The 22,905-nt window shown below is 44.4% G+C and overlaps 1 protein-coding gene across 1 annotated transcript in view; it reads right to left on the bottom strand.

Moving 5' to 3' along the window:
- Positions 1-22,905, bottom strand: part of BRINP1 (BMP/retinoic acid inducible neural specific 1) — a 176,461-nt gene that overhangs the window by 7,966 nt on the left and 145,590 nt on the right. Inside the window, exon 7 of the mRNA XM_057722973.1 lies at positions 19,281-19,503. Coding sequence (XP_057578956.1) covers positions 19,281-19,503 — 223 coding nt within the window. The remainder of the gene's footprint in view (positions 1-19,280; positions 19,504-22,905) is intronic.

Genomic DNA, 22,905 nt, shown 5'->3' with positions numbered 1-22,905 from the left:
TTGTTGATATTTGACCTGGCTATTTGACCTTGGATAAATCACTTCACCTCTTTGGTCCTCAGTGTGTTTATCTGTCAAATGGAGAAGGTAATACCTACCTTACATTTTATCTTCAGAACGAGAATGAGATACGTGAAGTTCCTGGGAGGTTCGAAGTGAAAGGAAGCTATGATTGACCATTAACCACTATTACTACTGAGGGCAAAGGATAACTGTGTTTTATAAATGTTCCAGGTAAAAATATTCCTCTCAGTTACTAGAACAGCCCAGTTGATTATAGCTTAATGTTCTAGTCTCACTGGTCACTGTGTCCTAGTTGCCACAGTTCTAACAAATGCTGTCACCACGATGCTTGAAGAAAGAGGTAGATGTGGGCTTTGACGTCAGAAAAGATGGGGCATTGAGTCATAGCTCTGCTACTCATTACTTAACCTTGAACTAATTGCTTGTCCTTTCTGAGCTTCAGTTTTCTCACCTTCAGAATGGAATAATAATACATTACTTGCAGAACTGTCTTGAAGATCTGATAAGATAATGTATGTAAAGTTTTTGATGTATATAGTAGGTGCACATTGTCTCTTATGAAAACAAACTAGTGTGTTCCTCTTAAGCTCACCGAGAAAATGGTCCCTTTGAAATAAGTATAGATTTAAAAATCCAGGGAAAGAATTCAATAAATGTTGTTGGGTCTGTTGAATATTGATATTAAAACAGCTACAACAAAATCTCTTATTGCCACTTAATCTCTTCTATACCTCAGAATCACTAGCAGATGGATTATAGATCTAAATGTGAAAAGTAAAATGATAATAATAACACCAACAAAACACCTTTTAGAAGAAAAACAGAGGAATATCATGATGAGATTGGAATAAGCAAAGACTTCTTAATGCAGCTCACCATAAAGGAAAAAAACATGTTGACTAATAGGGATATATTAAGATTAAAACATATCCATCAAAACATACGATTTAAAGAGTGGAAAGAAAACCCTTAGTTAGAAAATATATTAGCAATACCTCTACCCAATCAAAGACTGTATTTATAGTACATAAATAACTCCTACACTGGCTGGATGCTGGGCTAGTCAAAGGCATTTCATGCTGCCTGAGTTTGCCTCTCCTTCCTGGGTCACTTTAAACCAGAGTAGATGCAATTATCACAATTTATACTTTTCTTCAGAAGGTTCTCACTAAACTGTTTAATAAATGTGATTTGTCCCAGAAAAAAAATGACTAAAAGGGAAACTAGGCAACTGATACCATGATATAAACGCGCATGTCATGAAAGAGGATATTCAAAAGGCCAATAAGCACATGAAACTCCACATCATTAGTCATCAGAACCATGCCAATTACAATTGCAATGGGAAGGGCTTCTCTGGTGGCGCAGTGGTTAAGAATCCGCCTGCCAATGCAGGGGACGTGGGTTCAAGCCCTGGTCCGGGAAGATTCCACATGCCGAGGAGCAACTAAGCCCATGCACCACAACTACTGAGCCCACGTGCTGCAACTACTGAAGCCCACGTGTGTAGAGCCCGTGCTCCACAGCAAGAGAAGCCCCCGCCATGAGAAGCTTGTGCACCGCAACGGAGAGTAGCCTCCACTCTCTGCAACTAGAGACAGCACATGCACAGCAATAAAGACCCAACACAGCCAATAAATAAATAAATAAATAAATAAATAAATTAACTAATTTTAAAAAACTGCAATGGGATACTGCTGCAGCAGGATGGCTAAAATAAAAATAAAAAGGATGAGAAACACTAAGTATGGGCAAGGCTGTGGAGCAATCGAAACTCTTCTATGATACCTGCAAGAGAGATCATTGGTGCAGCAAGTCTGGGAAAGTAGAAGTATCTACTGAAGTATCTGTAAAGCTGAGCAATCCCACCCCTAGTAAATACTCAACAAAAATGCACATAGAAGTTCACCCAAAGGCATGTGTACCTCAGCAGCTATCTGTCACAGTGCCAACCTAGAGACTGTGCAAATGACCATCGCAGTAGAACGGGCATCAAGAAACACAGTGGAATACTCTTGAGAATGAATGTGGCGAAACCACATGGAACAATGTGCAGGAATCTCACAGAAGAAAGAAAGGTGAAGAAAGTCAGATACCAAACAGTTCACACTGTATAAAAAGGGGCAAAACTGAGCTACCGTGGGTGTAGCCACAAGAGGCGTACTTCCCTGGGAGAGAAGGCTGATGGTACCAGAAGAGGACACAGGGGTTTCAGCACTGCGGATAACGCCCTGTTCTTTGATCTGGGTGCTGCTTACGTGTGGGAATTCATTTTGTGAAAATTCATCTTGCTGTATGCTTAACGATATTTTCACTTGCTCTGTACAAGTATCTCTAACACTTTCATAAAACATTTATCCAAAAAATCATCCTTTACAACAACCAGAAAAACATTATTAAGGCAGCAATATGTTACATTTTTATATCACTTTTAAACTTTCTAAAGCTCTTCTGTTGGGTTCTCTGATTTCGATCTTCACGACTTCTCTGTGTCACAGGTTGGGTTGAGAGGGTATCAAGGATTTTTAAGGACACGAAAAACTGGGCTCAGAGAGGTGATGTGACTTCCTGAAGGTCATCAGTGAGCTGTCACATCACTAAGATTACAACTCACCCAGGTGTGAGTTTGTTGGTTGATTTGGAGGGTGGAGGTGGGGAGGAGCACAGGGAAATGGAGCTGAAGAGAATAAAGAGCTACAGAAATTGTAAGAACTTTGTTCTATTTCTGACTCAATCTTCTGAGCCTCTAGGTTCTATTCTGAACAGGAAGCCACTTCTGAGCCCCAGGGAAGAAAAAAAAAAACCTTGAAAAACCAAAAACAACAAAAGGGGTCTGGAGATGCTTATTTTCTTGCCTTATGTCAACCAAGTGAGTCAAATGCCCTACTTGCTACAAATACACAATGACAAACAGGGCTGGGCATGGAGACATCCCTGGTAGCGCTGGGCTGAACAAGCCCTGCACATCACTCCTGGTGAAGCTCAGCTGCACACATCTCCCTGCCCCCCACCCCGACTGTGCACCCTTGGGTTGCCATGGGGTTGGGCCTTACTACTGCCTTCTTTACCCCCGTAAATAGAAAAGAAATGCAAAAGATATTCTTAGTTAAAAGCTTCACTGCCTCATGGTTGGGAGGGTACTTCTAGGCTTCTGTGACTGACAGCAAGCTGCCTCGAGCTAGTCTAGGGTTATCTGTGGGCTTGTACCTCTTCCTCAACAGGACAATCTAGTACGCACTCAGAATAGGTGTTTGCCACGAATTTGCTACCCACCTCCCAGGGCGCGTGCACCCGTACACACACACACACACACACACACACACACACACACACACCCCAGCAGGTGAGGGACTATCAAAGCAGCAATTAACTCCGGTAGGTGGAGCTGTCTGTATGTTTAACCTGGCAGATTTTCAGAATTCTGGAGTGACATGATGCCTAGGCAAGGTTTGGTCCCTGGGAAACAGAGAGTTTATGTGACTTGCCTGAGGTCACACAAGTAATACCTGGAAACCCAGAGGCAGAATCCTTCCCTTAAGGAAGGAAGGACCCTGCACACAGCCACACATGTAGACCATTTTCCCCCAACCTCTCCCAAGGGGACCTTTTACCTGGGCGACTGGGCATTGGGGGGGAAGGAAACATTCACACTTTTCAAGGATTACTGGACACTGGCTTTGAACTGATAGTATTTCTAGGTGACACAAAATGTGGCTGTGGTCTGCTAATCAGCGTAGGTGTTTATGGGGAGTCAGGTGGTCAAAGGAGCTTTGGTTGAGGTTCTTCTCACAGTGGGTCCGGTGGTGATTTCCTGAGATTACGTCACCATTCCAGAGTGCATGGTTGAGATTAACCCACAATTGGAATACTCTGCAACAGGCAGAATCCCCTTCCTTCCCACTTCCTGGGTCCCCGCTAAATAATAAAAAGTATATAATTTAATCAGCTTCCAAGAAAACAAAACACAACAAGGACAACAACAAAACATGTACCTAGGTTGAAGCATGGCACAAGGGGAAGGACAAAGGTTCTGAAGGGCAATTTTGTACAAAATATTTCCTTACAAGGCCTCTGAAGAGTGCACCCTCCTCTGTGTTACTAAAATGTATCACAATGGAAAAATAAACAAATGAAAAACCCACAATGTACGGCAGGTGGCCACAGATCCTTTGACGCTGCTCCCATAGATAGGAGATCTCTGTTCCCTGCCCTTGAATCTGGGCAGATTCCACCACTCCACTGACCAATACAGTAAGGCAGAAGTGATTCACTTAGTTTATGGACTCAGCTCTCAAGCGGACACCGGCCTCTACTTCTCGTCTCTTAGAAAACTCGCCCTTGGAACTCTGAGGCCACTTACAAGCTGTCTGACCACCCTGCTGGAGAGACCACATGAAGAGACCCTGAAGACAGAGAGCTGCCCCGCTGAGCCCAGCCTTCTGGCCATCTCTGCTCAGGCACCAGATAGGCAACCAAAGCTTTCTTAGAACCTCCAGCCCCGCCAAGCGGCCAGCTATAACCGATGAGTGACTTCAAGTAACTCAGGTGGAACAGAAGAATTGCCCAGCCGATTCTTCTTTGTGCCCAGCACAAATTTCTGACTCATAGATCATGAGCCTAATACAATGACTGGCATTTTAAGGCCCTAAATTTGGGTCAATTTGTTAAACAATAGATATTCAAACTATTATATACCATGAGCCCCCAGAGAGAACGCGGGATCTCTCGTCTCCTTTCCGTTACTACCAAGCTATGTAACTGTATAGGTAGAACTTTAAAAATGTCTCCTCCCTCCCCAAGATTCGAGGTTCTAAACCCCAGGACCTGTGGATACGGTGAGGTATCACTCATACCAACCCCCAAGACTGTGTCCAGTTATTTGGCACAGTTGATGTAAAGATACGGAGATTATCTAGGTGAACCAATGTGGGAAAACATTCAGAAGTCTTTCTGAAACCTTGAAAAGGTTACTAAAAGTAATTAAAGTATGTGGGCCAAGCAACTGGATGCAGGATGTCCTGCTTGAGCAGCGGAGGAACTAAGGGTGCTGGGCGTGGAGACCATGGGGTCATAGGCTACCATGGAAACAGAAAATTGACCCTCTCTGGGGGCGCAGCCCCTTTCTCACTTGCACACCTCATATCACCCTGTTTGGCCCTGGAGGATGGCTGGTTAGTCAGAGACGGGTAAGATTCTTCAGGGGAGGAAAAACCTAAGACAGGCACAGTCGCAGAGGGGCCAACAGGGGTGGGGCACAGACCCTTAATCCTTTTGAGAGAGGTCTCCTGCCCCCAGGGCTGCTTTGCTCTCCACGCCCAGCTCAAATCCGACCCAGGAGGCAAACAAAGATCATTGCCCCCAGTCATGTGAGGCCTTTGTTTGTTTACTTCAAAGATAACCTTGTTTGTGGGACTAAACTGGGAGTGTTAGACCCTTAGGCTATGCCAAGAACTCAATAAAAGCAATGTGGGATCAATCAGCAAGGCTCTTGATCCTAGAGGTCTTGAGTCCCCCGTCCCATCTTTCTCTTAAATCTGTGTCTGTGTTTTCTTTAAGCTTGCGGCACCTGTCACTCGCCCTGAGTAGCCGAGCTGGTCTCGGCAAACCTAATCTAATTAGGGGTGCCCCTTTAAAAGCAGAGAATTTTCTCTGCCTATTGGCAGAAAGAGGATTCAGAGAGATCTGAAGCCTGAGAAGGACTTGCTGTACTTTTGTTCTTTTGGAAATGGAGTGGTCCATGTACCAGGACTGGAGAATAGTCTCTAGGAGCTAAGAGTGAACTCCGGCCAATAACCAGCAAGGAAAAAGTGACCTCAGTCCTACAACCACAAAGAAGTGAATTCTGACAACAATCAGACTGAGCTTGGAAGTAGGTTCTCAACGTCTTGATTTCTGCCTGGGAGACATCAGTAGAAGATCCAGCTATACCGGGTCCAGCCTCCCAACCCATGGAAACTGCGAGATAATAAATGCGAGGTGCTTTCAGCCTCTAAATGTGCAGTAACGTGCTACAGAACAATACAAAACCAATATAGTTACTCTGGCCAAGACACACTCTGCTCTGTTTCATTTTACTCTTTAATAAAATGACAGGAATAGATTGGATAATCTTTCAGGTTCCCTGACAGCCATGATATTTTATGGTGCAATTTTAGGCCATTTAACCTTCCTGAGCTTCAGATTCCTAGGGTAAAGCACGGGTGCAGCCCAGTCCTGTGCCGGTTTTATTTTACCTGCCAGAGCTCAAGATCTCTGAAAACAGAGGCACCCCTGTCTTATTCATCACCTACCAAGACCCCATGCACAATGCCTGGCACTTAGTAGGTGATCACTAAATATTTGCTGGATGAAGGAATGCATGGATAAATGAGTGAAGATTTAGTATAAATATTAATGTACATATTCTTTGGCAAGAACAAAGGGCTATGCCTATATAGGATGGCAACAGAACAAGGAGTATTCTTTCATAAAGTTGGGCCAGTCATTAATTTCTGTAAGCCTTAGTTTTCTCACCTGTAGGTGGGGAGTCTAATCCTTGTTCTAGTTCCCCCCACCCCCAGGTTATTATAGAATCAGATAAAACCAATGCTGTGACAGCCCTTTGCAAAATAAAATAATCTAAACATAAGGTATCTCTCTGTCTTATACATAAGGTCTTTGTCTTAGTAATAGTTTATTTTTTAGAGTTAGGAATATCCCTAAGCCAAATGGGATAAATTTATTCCCTAACTATACCAGCGACTGAGTACCTTCCTGTTGTTATTTTGGCCGCTGCTGGTTAGCAGTCATGCCTCCTCTCAGCAGGAGTTCTACCTGCTGGGGTACAGAGCCATTAGCAGCTGTTTAAGCAGAAGGTGTTAGAAACTCAACTCAGAGAAGTTTGGCTGAAGGATGCGGATCTCTGTTATCAGGAAATCACAACCTGTGGCAGCACCCCAAGTAATCTGGGTCACTGCCTCTGAACCTGGAGTAAATCATTCTTTTCCAAGGCTGTGTGCTGAGGAGCCCAATCCCTTAAAAAAATTCAAAAAGAATGGATCTATGGCCACACAAGTTTTAAAAAATATGCTCAGGACCCCTTCTTTATTTAATTTTTTAAAAATTCTACACTTCCTAAACTTATTCGATCAAAGACACCACTTCCTCCCCTCCCCATCCCTTCATTCCTTCCCAATATCCTGTCAGCTTCCTTAAGGGAACTAACTTTTGCTTGGTTTCGACCAAGTGCACAAGTGGTGAGATGAGAGGTTTCTAATCCAAGGTTAGTTTGGTCCCCAGACCAGCAATATCACTATCATCTAGGATCTGGGACCCATCCCAGACCTATGGAAGGAATCAGAAACCTTGGGGAGGGGTCCAGCCATCTGTGTTCAAAAAGCCCTCCTGGTGACTGTGATGCCCACGCCAGTTTGAGAACCACTGCCCTAACCCACAGATCTGCGGTAAAGCTCATGTCAACACAGGAAAGAAACACCGAATCCTTCTATACCTGCGAGAGAAATTCCGTTGATTCTCTAGTTCATATTTTGAATGGCTACCAGAGAGCAGTCCCTAAGTGCATTCCTTTTATTTTTCTCCAGTGGTTACTCATCACCTAAATGATAATATACAAACTCCACTGTTAGGTATTCAATTCCTCCATAACTTCATTTCAAAATACTGGTCTAATCTTATTCAATAACAATAAGGACAATTACACTAAGAGCTAGTATTTCTTGACCACTTACCATATGCTAAGAACACTGTGTATCTATCTTGGGTAACCCTCACAATAACTCTGGGGAGAAGGTACTCTTATTATCCTCATTTTACAGATGAGGATACTTAGAGCCAGAAGATACAACTCACCAAGATTTTACACTAGACTGCCTGGTTCCAAAACCCACGTACTCAATCTTGATTTATGTGCTTTCTCTGATTTCTCATTTCTGGATGAAATCAGTCTTGCATTCAGTTCTTCATAAGTATATGTTGCTTCCTTAAATGGAAAACCATTCTTTCCACCTCAAGTTGAAAGTATCATCATCCCTCAACTTCCATCTCAAATGGTCCCTCACTTCAGTTCAGCAAATGCCGTGTCATTATATGCCAGACACTTTACCTGTTACTAGGGGGGATACCCTGGTGAACAAGAAAAACAGAATCCCTGCCCTCACAGAATTTGTAGTCAAGTAGGGGAAGTCTGGGATTAAACACACAACTGCAAATGTGTCAAGTGGTAGAAAAAAATTCCACGCCAGATGCACTAATGACATACTGTTGACAGTGCAACCTGGTCCAGTGTGTGAGGACAAGCATCACTAAGAAATGGGATTTTGATCTGAAATTTAAAAGATGAATAGAATAATCCAGGCAAAGAGAAAAGGGGATTCTTACAGTCTTCCCGACAGGAATACATTTTTCTCCCTTCTTACCTTTACTGCTATTCAAATTCTATGTTTATACAATGGGAAGCATAACAGAATCTATTTTGTAGGGTTGTTGTAAGGATTCAATGAGTAAATTATGTCAGGCATTTAAAGCTGTGCCTGGTACATAATAAATAGTCATTATACATTATCTATTATTACCATTATTTATCATTATAGTGGCTAGTTCGTAGGAATAAGAGCTTCTGTCTCAGGACAAGCTCCTGTAATTGACCTGCCTGTAAGTGACTTGGCACACAACTGACACTCTCCCTTCCATCTGATCAGAGTGGTGTGTGATGCTCTTGGCACACTGAATAGTCATGGCGAGTCGGTTACGCTCCTACAAAACCCACGGGCTTCTGGTCCCTCTGAATAACACGCACATTTACCAAGAGTCAGTTTTGTTTGTTCCCAAACCTGCTTACGCCAGTTGTATTTGCTATTATGAGATCATGAAATTAAAAGTCAAATAAATCAATGAAATGAGAGCTTTTCCTGTGGGAACTCATTTGAATTCTGCGGGAAAATTCTATAAAGACCAGTTGATGAAAGAATTGCCATCAATTTAAATAAAGAAGTACCTGAAAAAGATTGAGGGGGCTCATAAAAATATACAAACGTTTAGACTGCTTCTTAAGAGTCTTTAAGCCGTTGCTCCACTTTGAATAAACCAAAGTTGGAAATACTATACAATTACCGGTGTGGTTTATGCAAGAAAGCCAGGAAAATGTCAAATGGAATATACAAACACCCTTCGAAAAGATTTTGGCCCTACCTCAAAAGGCTGGCCAAGAAAGATATATTTACATATTTGTAAGATAAAATAATGCTTATGTATGTGCAGCATTGTATACATTTTAGGATTCCTTATTTTCACTTAACTTTTTCTATTAACTGAGAAATTATTGGTTTCTAACTTTGTCTGATAAAGAGCCTTGTGCTTGACTTCTTACTATGTGCTAAAAGTGGCACATATGTTCTTTTATTGATTTTCTGATGCTGGTATCATTTTTATCTCCACCATATCAATTGGAAAAATGAAGCTCAGATAAGTTAACACTGTGCCAAGTTTCCATTGTTGGTAAATGGCAGTCCATACCTTGGCCTGTCAGACTCCAGAGTCTAAAGTCTTAGGTATCTGAAATTTCATTGCCTCTCTACTGCTTTATTACATTTTGTTGGGCTCAGGCATTATTTTCTCCAATGGAAGGATCTGTTTCTTGGAAGCAGAAACATTGCCTTCGTCAAACATCTAGCGTCTACTACACTGTGCTCTTGATTATATTAACATTGTATCTGCGCATTTCTTTTTTTTTTTTTTTTGCGCATTTCTTTATAGGTTATGAAGCATTTTCACATATATCATATACATTGACTGAGACATCAACTCCATAGGGTAGCTTTTCTTATTATCCTGATCATACAGATGAGGAAACACAGGGCTCGGGTAGGTTTCGAGATTTTTTTTTTTGAGGTCACACATCTAATAAGTGGGAGAGCGGGGACTGTCAGTCTAATAAACTGCCACTGACTTCAGTTCAATAAAAGATAAGAAGTCACATCCCTCTGCCCCACGGCAGGAGTCTGTGGAGATTAAATCCAGAGGCAAGTAAGTATAGGGTTCAGACAGAAGAATCAAAATCAGTGTGGATACCAAGGGTCCCCACAATAGAGTTAACAATTATCTTGGTAGCTGGAATCTTTCCATAGACACCAATTAAACACTGTCTGGAGCAGGAAGTTTGTTAAAAGCTGACATGGGCTCAGAAGCTATGGCCCCAGGATTGGAGCCTGAGGTGGTTGCCCCCAAGAGATTTTCATCTCAACAATGCATAATTACATTGTGCTTGGCTAACGCCCAGACAGCTGGGTCAAGGTCATGTGAATATGAGAAGTAAAAATAAACTGAAGACCAGGAGTCATTGGAAAATGCCAATAATTATACTGCCTGCCCTCAAGTTAAATTTCCATGAATCTCTTTTGCCTTACAATACTATAACCTCTACAAAAATCAGGACAGGATGTGAGGAAGGATATCAAATCACACTGCCCTTAAGCACCAAGTTGGTGCTAAGAATTTTTCTTCATCTCACTGAATTAAATAAACTCTGGGAAGGGTCTATTTTGTCCCCCATTTTTTAGGGTGCATTTCCCAAAGTAATGGACTTAACAGATACTCGCAGAGTTTGGATAAGGTCAATTAAAGGCAATCTCAGTTTGCAGTTTCCATTTTACTGCCTGGGCTGTCACAGTCTGAGGGCCTGAATTTTCATCATGCCCTGTCCATACATTCTTGGAGTAACCCTGGACAAGTCAACTTAACTCCCTTTGGCCTTAGTTTCTTCCTTTATGAATGAGAAAGACAATCTAACCATATATAGCGTAATAGGAAAAAAACTGTAGATTATTTATATGGCAATGGGATACAATTTTAAAATATTGTGTCAACATGTTTTTGGGACCCTGTTCCATGTAGAAAATAATTTATTTGCCCATTCATTGAGCATATATTTTAAAAAAATAGCTCCTGTGTGCCAATGACTGTGCTAGGAATTCAGGCTGCTAAACTGATGAAAAACATGGGTCCAGATGTGTACATGGAGCTGATGGTCTCACAGGAGAGACAGGTGTTAATAAATGGATAAACGAAGGTATAGTGGTAAACTGAGATTTGGGAAATCAGATTGCTAGGAAAGTACGTAAAACAGGTCCCGATATAGCCTTTCAATGCAAGGAACACAGGATTTTGAGCTGAGAGCTTAAGGATGCACACGCTCTTACAGGTAAGGAAGAAGGAAGGCACCTTCCAGGCACAGGGAACAGCCTGTGTGAAGCCTGTGGGGTGGGAGGTGCACACTTAGTGGACTGAAGCTGAGAGACCCAAGAAGAGATATGAAACAATGGAAGAGGCAGGCAGGGGCCATATCACGACAGACCTGCAGGTCCTCTTAAGCGTCTGCTCCTTCTCCTAACAGCAGGGGTTAGTCACCAAAGGTTCTAAGTAGGGGTGTGATAAGATCAAATTTGCTTCTGACTGCCTCTTGGAATACAGATTGGAAAGTGATTTGAGCAGAGAATGGACTGGAGAACTCGAGGTTTGGGGGGGGCGGGGGGTGAAGGGGAAGCTGAGACGAAGCGAGAGAGTAGCACAGACATATATATACTACCAACTGTAAAATAGTCAGTGGGAAGTTGTTGTATAACAAAGGGAGCCCAACTCGAGGATGGAAGATGCCTTAGAGGGCTGGGATGGGGAGGGTGGGGGGGACTCGAGGGAGGGTGGGGGGGGGAGTTGAGGGAGGGAGGGAATATGGGGATATGTGTATAAAAACAGATGATTGAACTTGGCGTACCCCCCAAAAAATAATAAATAAAAAGAAAAGGCAAAAAAAAAAAAAAAAAAGAAAGTGATTTGAGTAGATTTGGGGAGACTTAGCTAAAAGGCCATGATCATATGGGGCAAAAGAAGATCTTAGTTTGCACGGTAAGCTGCTCATCAAAATTGACTAATTAGCATCATCAGAGAGCAACATGGCTCAAAGTTTCAATTACTGTTCTTATATCAATATGCTGGAGTTGAAGAGCTACTCTCTCATTCTCTGTGAGTGATATTTCTCCTAGGAGTTGGGAAGGACCTCAGAGATAACTGAGCCCAGTTGTTTTAAAATTGTTCTAGCAAAAATTTAAAAATCACCTTATTTTCCCAAATGAGTTTTAATGCAGAATTCCCATAAAGAAAACAGATAAAGAGATGCTCTGGGTAAAGGTGAGGTGTAACTGTTCTCTACTCAGCCCGTACCCGTCCCTACGAAGCTCCTTTTTCGCATCCAGTGTTCTCATCTTGGAATGTATGCTACAGACCCAGTGTGGACTTAGTCAGGCTTACATAGGGCCCAGCCAGGACTTGAACTCAGGTCTTCTGGTTCAAACAAGTGTCCTTTTCAAAAGCACATCCTGAGGCTATATAATGATGTTTTAAAGACAGAGACCCCTTCGCTTGTATCTTTAAGTGCCTTACAGTGTCTGTCACAGGATGGGAGAACAGGTAGTCAGTAAACATTTATTGAATTTCACAGAAGCCAGCAGAATTCACTGCTCAAGATGATTTTGTGCTTCTTTTCTTTTTTCTTTCCCTCTCTCCCTTCCTTTTTTTTCCCTTTCTCCCTCTCTCTTTTCTTTCCTCCCTCCCTCCCTGCTTCCTTCCCTCTTTTGCAGTGAGAGGGGATCTCCATCACACTGCAGTCTGTAGTTTAGGCAGCTGATCTGAACACCTTGGATCATGTTGCCTCAGGGCGGACAGAATAGCACAGATGTTACAGGAAAGGACGCTGCCAGGGTTTGAAGCCTGCCTCTTGTTTGGTGTATAATCCTCAGCAAGTCAATTAACATCTCTGGGTCTGAACTTCCTCATTCACACAATGGGATGAGTTATGCTGCAGGGTGGGTTGTTATGATGATTAAATGAGGTGAGGGTGTGTAGGACAGTGCCCAGGGCAGTGGGAACGCCTTAAAGGGTTGTCTTGGACCTAAACTCAGCCCCATTCTCTCCCGGATGAATTTAATCCCAAATTCACCCTGCTTGCAGAGCCCCCTTTCACAGAGCACTCAGAGTTTACACGGTGCTGTCAGACACACTGTCTCAGGTGAGCCAGACAGAGACCCTCTGAGGCAGGAGGAGGAAATGATGATGCCTGTCTCACACGTGAAAAAACCAAGGTTCAGAAAGTCTAGTGATAGTAGTGACCAAACTCAAAGCCCACTTCCCAGTCCCTCCCCCTTTTTAACTGCACAACATAAGGATCTCTTAGTAGCGGAACAATCCACAGGAACCTTCCCTGGGCAGTCCCTCCCTGTGGGTCCAGCCTTTCCTTGACGTGTCCAACCGCAGCACTGTGGTCTGACTCTAGGGCCAGCTCATGAACAAGCTGAAAGAAATCCACCACAGTATCCCTGGGACCCTCAAAATTACCTAATACATGATGGGAACCCACTTGGGTTGGGTGTTGAATTCCCCACTTGAAGGTGTGGTCTGGAATTAGTCCTGTTACCTTCAGCCCAACAAGCACTGACACTTGGGGTGGGATGGGTCTAATTTATCTTAACGCTTCCAGAGCCCCACACAGAGTAAGTTCTTGGGAAATCCTTGCTGAGTTGACCTGCACTGGACCTTCTCTCTGCTTACAGGGGATGTGTCTGAAGTGTCTACCTGGGCTCCAGAGTTGATTCAGGCTTCTACAACTGGTGCCATTTCTTAAATCTCAGCACCCCACATTCAGGCCTATGGAACTCTATTCCTGGTCTATCATCACCCCATGACCTTGAGGAGCTAACCCAACCTTTAGAATCATTATACACTCAAAGCAAGATGCCCCAACCAAGCACAGCCATCTCTCCTGCTTCTGCTCACCGCCTAGAGCCGGCACAGGGCTCTTGATCACCACGCCTACCCGTGGTGTCAGCAAGGCCATTCCAATCCTGCTGCTTATCTGCCCTGTGACTTTGGACAAGTTAATTCCATCTCGGCCTCATCAGTTCCCTCATCTATAAAAACAAATCCAATCGCATCAACTTCACAGAGATAGTGTGAGGATTAGATGAAAAAAATATCATTATCATCAACACTGGGGCACAATGAATATTACCTTGGGCTAAGCAAGTTGTATGCAAAAATCAGTGCCTGGCAAAAATAATAAAAATAGCTTAACATGTGTTGAGTGTTTTTCATGTGCCAGGCCCTGTTCTGAACACTTTATGTGGGTTCAAGCATTTAATCCTCAAAACAACCTTATGAGATTGGCACGATTATTAACCTCATCTTATAGATGAGAAAATTGAGGCTCAAAGGTGGTAGTGACTTCCCCAGGGTTGTAAGGTGAGCAGGCAGTAAAGCTGGGATTTGAACCCAGGCAGTCTGGCTCCAGAATCTTTACATGCAGCCAGCTCCATTGCCTGTGAAAACAGCTGCTCGGTAAGTGTTTGTTACAGCTCTGTGACTGTTACTATTGTTACCATTCATCTTATTTGCCCTACATACAGGATGGTCACCTCTAGCTCCAATTATACTCCATTTATCCTGCACTACTTAATCTCCAGAAAAGTTCTCCTCTTCCCCCAATGACCCACACCTTCCAGGATCACCCACTTGAACCTGGGCTGGGCTTTTGTACAATAGCATATGGCAGAAGTGACACTCTCTGACTTCCAAAGCTAAGTTGTATGAAGCCTTACAGTTTCCTTTTCGCCTCAGGAGGCTGTCAGGTTTCAAGAAGCCCAGGCCACATGGAGAGGACACGTGCAGAGCCAGCATCACCTGGCAGCCCTAGGAGTGAGCCGTCTCGGACATCCAGTCAAGGCTCCTGGTGACCCCAGTCCCAGCCAACCTGAGGGACCCCAGCTGTGCCCAGTCAATCTACTGAATCCTGACAGTTGATAGTAAGTGTCGTTCTGAGCCAAGATGTCTTGGGTGAATTTTTTGGCAACAGCTGATAACCAGAACCCCTCCCTTTTGCCTCCTAGCCCAATATTAAGGTTCCAACATGTGCTGAAACCAAGCTCCAATTATCTATATTTGATTTCTCATTGGATTTTATAGGTAACAATAAAATAACATTTATTGCCCTTGGGTACTTTATTAAACTGTCTGCCTCAGTTCCCCTATCTGTAGAGTAGAAATAGTAAGAGTGTAAGAGTACCTAGTTCATAACCTTGCAATGGTGGGGGCGGGGAGGAGGGAGTGAGTTAATTCATATGAGATGCTCGGAACAGTGCCTGACCTTGAGAATCCATACACAGGTATCCCCAACTTTTCAGAAGTTTGCATTAAGCCACTTTGCTTTTACAAAAGACCTACAAAACACGTTTTCACTAACCAGAAGAAATCCAAAGATTTTTAGCTTTTATGGAAAAAAGTAACTGCTTCTTTGCTTTATGGCATTTCAGCTCATGAAAAGTTTCATAGAAAAGCTCTATTTTCGGATAGCGGGGGCCACCTGTACTGACATCACACATACGCTCTCTCTCTCAACTGAGTCAGGCTTTTTGAGTTTTAAAATCTTAATCCTCAAATTTAACCTGAAGGCCAGCGTTATTATCCCACATTGCAAATGAGGTGCAGGCTAGTAAATGATGGAGCCAGGATTTGGACCCAATCTGTGTGCTGCTAAAGGCCACCCCCACCTCAACAATGCCACCCTTCCTGACACAAATGATGGCATCTGCTCGGTGGCCTCAGCTCCCATGGAGCCCAGGACACAGACACATCGCAGCACAGCAAGCAGTTCATTTGCAAATTCCAGCTTGCTCAGCTCAGGTGGCCTGAGGTCCCCAGTGTTAGCACCTCTGTCTGACACTGCTTCGTGGCAGGGAGGTGCCCTGCCTGCTGGTGTGAGAGATGCTCATTAAAGCCCCCGGTTCAAATGGCAGTGAGCAGCCCACCGCCGGCAAGGAGGTTCAGCTCTCATGGGAAAGCTTCAGACGAATCAGCACAGAGCTGCATTTCTGTGTCCCCGGCCCCCCAGGATCCAGTATCCAGTGCGCATTAAGTCAGCATAACTGAGTGACTTGCCAAGGTGGAATTCCAGGCATCCTCTCCAGGTGAGCAGAGGAGGGAGGTAAGGATTAGGTCAAGTTTTCTCATCTCAGGAGGAGAGACGGCAACACTGTGAGTTCTTTCTTTGCAGGTCCCAGGGGTGGCAGGGCGTTTCTAGATGTCGACGCCTGATGGCTTGCAGAGGGAGAGCAACTTACAGATGTGGACATCTGCACTCAGAATAGTGAAGCGACCTGCTCAAGGTCACACAGCTTGCTAAGGGTAGGGTGTGATCTCATCCAGCCCCCAATTCTATTCCGTGTTCTTCTCGTTACCCGATTTTGTCCCTCCTTCCTCCCTTCTAAGGCCTGTCCAGCTCACCTCTCCTCCGGAGCCCTCCTGAGCCTTACCTGGACCCGTTGTGCCCGATGGTACCCTATACTCTGTGCCTGGACAATCTGCTCACCTTTAATAAATGTGTCTTCCCCACGTCTTTGGGCTTCTGGACTTTCCACTTCATTCCCTGGAGTGACAACCAACAAAACTAGCAGGTACATTTGTTTAAAGCCTGGCGATGGTTAAATGTTACCCTTTGGTCCAGACGTGCAGCCAGTGTGGGCAGCCTAGGAATGCACTTTCTCCGCTTAGAGATCTGATCAAAAGCCACCTCTTGTGGTGTCTAGGCTCAGTTACATCCCCCCAAAATCCATACATTCAAGTCCTCACCTCCAGGGTCTCCGAAAGTGACTCTTTTTGGAGATAAGGTCTTTGAAGAGGTAATTAAGTTAAAATGAAGTCACTGAGGTGAGCCCTAACCCAACAGGTCTGGTGTCCTTAAAAGAAAGGAGGATTGGGAATAGGTACACAGAGATATAAGACCCTGTGAAGACACAGGGAGAAGATGTCCATCTACAAGCCAAGGAGAGAGGCCTCAGGAGAAACCAACACCTCAGGCTCAGACTTCCAGCCACCAGAACTGGGAGAAAATACATTTCTGTTGTTGCAACCACTCAGTCAGTGGTGCTTTGCTCTGGCAGCCCTCGCAGGAGGGGAGGTCTTCCTGACTGCCAGCAGAACCCCTCCTCACTCCTCCTCTAAGAGCCATCTTTCACGGCACTGTTACTGTGTTCATTTCCGAATCTCCCTCAGGGCCCGATGCAGGCCACGTGACAGATGCCTGGTAGGTCTAAATGGAATCCACTTCAGACCCTCACTCACGGTGGCAGTTTGGGCATCTGTCACAGATGACAAGGGAGCCATCTGTGACTGGGCCCTTTTCCTGGTCCCTGGTTCTGCAGCGTTTCAACAAGTAAGCCACCGCTGGCCGAAATTCCATTTGTATCACAAATTGAGGATCAAAAGCGAGATGCAAAGCAGGGGGCTCGGAGCTGGAGGGAACGGGGAGAAGGGAGATGAGCATGGACGAGGGTACAAAGAGCAGGTTTCATTACGGGAAATAGAAGACTATCTGCTGACTCGTGTGCAGGTCTTAGGTTAACGGGAACTTAAAGGAAGGGGCCCTCCATATCGGCTGGTTAATCAGGAAAGACTTCCTGAAGGAGGCAGCATTTGATCCGAGTCTAGAAAAACGAGTGCTTGGGTGGGGGTGGCTGGGATGGAGGGAGACTCTAATGCATGTATATGGAATCTAAAAAAATGGTACCCATGGACCCAGTGGCAGGGAAAGAATAAAGATGCAGATGTAGAGAACAGACTTGAGGACACGGGGACGGGGGAAGGGGAAGCTGGCAGGAAGTGAGAGAGCAGTGTTGACATGTATATACACCACCAAATGTAAAACAGATAGCTAGTGGAAAGCTGCTGCATAACACAGGGAGATCAACTCTCTGCTTGGTGATGACCTAGAGGGGTAGGATAGAGAGGGTGGGAGGGAGGCTCAAGAGGGACGGGATATGGGAATATATGTATAAATACAGCTGATTCACTTTGTTGTACAGCAGAAACTGGCACAACAGTGTAAAGCAATTATACTCCAATAAAGACCTGAAAAAAAACTTAAAAAAAAAAAAAAAAAGCAGTGGTTTTTAAATTTTGAGTGCACGTAGAGCAGCGTGATTAAGAACATAGTACTTAGAGACAAAGAGTCAGGGGATATCTTGTCTCCTCCTGTTATATCAGGGTTTCCAAGCCTCAGCACCACTAACTTGTGGGGCCAGATCACTCTTTGCTGTGGGGACTGCAGTAGCACCCACGTGTGTTATGACACTCAGAAATGTCTTCAGACCTTTCTAAATGTTCCCTGGGGACAGAGCCACCTCCACTGACAGCTACCGACTTACACTGCAGCTTTGGACCAATTCCTTGCCCTCTCTGAGCATCAGTTTTCTGATCTGTACAATGCGGGTAGCAATCATATACAAAATACATGGCTGACACAGAATCTGTTAAGTGAAGGTGACTTAGCATCAGTCTTTTTAAGAGTGGATCTGCTGTCACTGAATAAAGCTGAACATGGAACCCCCAAATATGAGACAGATGAAAGCATCGCTGCTCTGGCGGAAGCCTGCCTTCTTGCTCTCCAATGTGATGCCTTCCTGGAAACCCTGGAGATGCCAACACAGAAACCCCCAGAGGCAACTCACAAATGCTCTGGGAGAGTGGAGTCTGAGAGACGCGGATCTGAATTCTAGCTTCTTCCCTGTGGGTCCCTGAGAGAGTAAGGTGCTATGAGGGTACGAGCCCTGTCTGTCTTGTTCACCCCTGTGGTCTTCACCATTCATCAGAATGCCTGGTGCATCGAGAGCAGGGCTGGAACAAGGGTGAGGCCAGTGAGGCAGGTGGGCATTTGAGGAGGCACTCCCTCTCAGGTGAGGACCCTCCGCGTGACAGGGAAGGGAGTGACCCCTTACAGTTGTCATGGCAGATGCCTCCTTTACTTCCTCTACTCCAAGCCCTGATCAAAGGCCCTCAATCAATAAATTGTTTGATTCATTCATTAACCCAGTTTCTTCACCATTAAGATGGGGATGCTAAAATCTGCTTTGCCAAGTAATTTTAAAGTTAGATAATACCTCTAAGCAACCAGAATAATGTCACAGAGCAGTCAGGGCTATTGCTAATTTCCTTCCTTAGTCAGATGGATCAGACACACCACAGAGCCTGAAAGTTCAGAGTATTTTCAGGAAACAGTGAGAAATCCAGCGCAGCCAGAGCCCGCAGGGGAGAAGCCAGAGCCAGTCCAGAAAACCCTGGGTCTGAACCACGCAAGGCCATGAGCCCCAGATACAGCTTCTGCATTGCACGCGCCGCTGCACCAGGGCCGAGCCTGCGGAGGTGGTGCGGAGGCCGGCACTCACCTCTCTCTAGGCAGCTGGTGGTTGGGATTGTGACGGCAGCGGACGCTGAGGCCGAAGAGCTTGCGCGCGGTGCGCTGGATCTTCTGCCTCTGGGCCTCCGTGGCGCTCTGCAGGAGCTTGTAGCGGTTCTGCAGGTCCCAGTCGTTGCCCCAGTGCTGATGGATGCTCCCGATGGTCAGGAAGTGGTTGCTAGGGAGACGCTTCATGAAGGATTTAAACTCATCTAGCAAGAGACAGAGGCCAAGGAGACGGGCTGAGCGTGACACAGCGTCCATCTGAGGCTGCCTCAGATGCTAAGCCCCACCCACCAGTAAAGCAGGCCCGCCATAGAGCCAGCTTGTTGGAGGCCCGTAAACATGGCACTAGCCTGCTCCGCTCCTAGCGGGCAGTGAAGAGGCCACTGTGCTTTCCATGATGGGTCTCTCCCTTTGCTACCGCAGAAGTGAACCTGCATCCCATATCCTTGCTTCAGATGGGGCTGCCCAAACCTCTACCATTTGAATGCAACTTTATAATAGTATTTACATATCACTTGACTTCTAGTTACTTAATACTTTCTTTGAATCAATTAAACCAAATTTTATCCAGTCTACATAGAAAATCACTATCCCATGCCTTCAGTAGAATGGATGCTATAAAACTAAAGCTGTAAAAATAAATATGATGAAAACAATGTTAATAAATTCTAGCCAAATGCTGTGGCCTGCTAAATAACCAAACCTCTGTGCCTGTTCTCACTTTGAAATTTAGGGAAGTAGCAAGTGATAGAGAGGTGTGAAAGGATATTAGCAGCAAATGAAACATTCTCTTTGATGTAATCTGCAGGCTCCACAGAGAACTGACAGAGATCACCCTCCCCATGGTGTGCCCCATTCTCACTGGGGGCTGTATGTGTGGAGCACCTTACATCAAGTCACATTTTGGGAAAATCCAGCTTGAGAGATGGGGACAAACTCTTGGGTCTCCTGGGTGAGGGTTTCTGCCTCAGTTTGTGATGCTGAGTTTCAGTGTGTCAGCATATACTACAAGGTGACACAGACTTGGAAATTATCTAGGTCAGCTTTCTCGTTCTACATTTGGAGAAACTGAAGCCTTGAGTGGGAAAATGATTTTCTGAAGGTAGAACAGTCCAAAGGCAACAAGAGACAGAACTAAATCCTGAGCTGTTGCTTTCAGATCTAATACTTACCCCCATTCAGCACCCGCACCTCAACTATTGGGAAAGTTAAAGAATTAAGGAGTTGATCATTTTGCAGGAAAAAAAAGGCTAAAGGCTAAAGGTTGGAATCTCTATATCTATCTATCTATCTATCTATCTATCTATCTATCTATCATCTATCTATCTACATCGATCTATCTACATCCATCTATCTATCATCTATCTATCTATCTATCTATCTATCTATCTATCATCTATCTATCTAATTTATCTATCTGTATCTGAAGCTTGATACTTTCCATAAACTCTACAAGGAAATTTCAGGTATGTTAGGCATTCATTTTATTTTTTTTTTTAAATGCCATCAAAGCTCTCGATAAGCACCAGGGTCAGTCTTAAACACCTAACATATATAAGTGATTTTATAGCAAACGTACGAGGTGGGTGCTTTTACTGTCCCCTTTTATAGAAACTAAGACACAGAGAAGTTAACGTGCCAAGGTCACACAGCCAGCAAATGGCAGAATTAGAACTCTAGACTGGCTCTGAATCCTTATGTAGCATATTACACTTACTCTCAACACATAAAGAGGATCGGTGAATTGGGAGAAAAAACTATATATTTTAAAATACATAAATATATTTTGTGGTGTGGTGCTGAAACAGGAGTCTGATTCCTAGGAGGCCTCAGGCACCTTGTTATAGACAGTCAGACATGCATGAGTTCAGACTGATTCTTGACCCTGGATGGCTGTATATCCATTATTCTTTCAGCGCCTCAGTTTCCCCACCTCTCAATAACAGCATCTAATTCAAATCTTAAGAGACGGTGTCTGCCTAAATAGTTTTCAATATCCAGAAAGTGCTGAGTGGATGGTTGTGTAAGATTGGAAGGATAACACATGACTGCACTGATGGATTTATTCAGTGGGCCGGCTGGAGGCAGGGGACTGGCCCTAATGACTGTGCTGCTTTGGCCAGTCCAGCTCTCCCCGCCACACAGCTCATCTTGTAGAGGGCTCCGTTGGCCTCGAAGGAGATAACAGTCTTTTCAAAGAACCAGAATTTGGGTCAGATATGAACATCTAATTTAAAAGTGAAAATAATTTAATTTTCTTGACTAAAAGCAGAATGCTTTCTTCCCAATAAAGGAGGCGTAGACCCCCATTTACATGTGTAAACTAGGTCCTATTTGACCACTAACACTCAAGCCATGCAGGGATCAATGGCTCTGACCTTTGGCCAGTCATTAATTCCTGCAAATTACTTGGGGCTGAGTCATTAAGGTTACAGGTTGCAAGTGAAAAGGAGGAAAGTACCCATGTACAAGCCACACACACGTGTGGATGGATGGCTTTGTCTTCGTGGGTGCAAACATTCCAAATAGATAAGTGCGGGATATCTAGAGGGAAAGTGTGCTTTTGTGGAGAAAAATCGTGACACAGAAATCATTTCTGTGGCCTTTTCAGCTTACTCTGCAGCATGTCAGCTTTCTGCGTTTCCTCCCCCACCCAGCCACCCACTCAATGTTGTTTCTCTACCTTGGGAACAAGGATTCTATGCTAGGGATCCCTACTACTTGTGCATACAGCCTACACCCCCTCTGCTTTTTAGCAATCAGTAGCATCTCTTTTCAAAAGCACTTCATCAAATGCTTCTTTTGTTTGAGGCCAGATAACCGTCATAATACATGATACATTTCCATCATGATTCTCTCCTCTTTCATGGATTCCCAGGATCTTAAATGGACTAATGGGTCCAGGTTCCTAAGGCATCAGAGCTCCACTTGATGAGCCCGTGAGAGCAGAATCATGGATGTGTTCTGTGCTCCCAGATCTCATGGGGGCTTAGAGTTCATGGAAACCTGTGGTTTTCAAACCCAGCACTCTCCAGCTCAGCTTTTATCTGTGGTACACAGTGGCTCCAAGGTATGATTTTGCTTGATCAAAGGGTTTCTTGGCTAAAGATTTAAATAAATTCAAATATTAAAAACACAAACATGTCCTCTCATTTATCAGATGAGGGAACTGAGGCCTGGGGGTGAGTAATGTAGAATTAATGTTACAAAAGCTGCTGTGAGCGCTGGATTTGGAATCAGGGATTCCATTACCGACGCAGTCATTTACTAACTGTGTAACCCTGGGGGAGACACTGGGGCTTGGCACACCCCCACTCCTCTAGAACACAGGAATATCACTACTCACCTCAATGCAGTTGTTGTAATAGATTTAAGGAATATAAAGTTGTGTTAAAAACAGAAGCGCTCCCTACATATGTCCATTGATTTAGCAGATCTCTGAGGGCATATTAAATGCCAAATACCTATTCGGCATCTCTTTTTTGGAAGTCTCAAGGGTTCCCATGCTTTTCATGTCCAAAACTGAGTGCACAGTCTTCTTTCCAAAACTTCTAGGATGTTCTAGCTTCATGAATGCTACCAACATTCATCAGATTGTCTAACAAGCA

The sequence above is a fragment of the Hippopotamus amphibius genome, chromosome 2, assembly GCF_030028045.1.
Source record: "Hippopotamus amphibius kiboko isolate mHipAmp2 chromosome 2, mHipAmp2.hap2, whole genome shotgun sequence".
Lineage (NCBI taxonomy): Eukaryota > Metazoa > Chordata > Mammalia > Artiodactyla > Hippopotamidae > Hippopotamus > Hippopotamus amphibius.
Note: the sequence above shows the minus strand (reverse complement) of the source record. Positions and strands in the feature narration are given on the sequence as shown.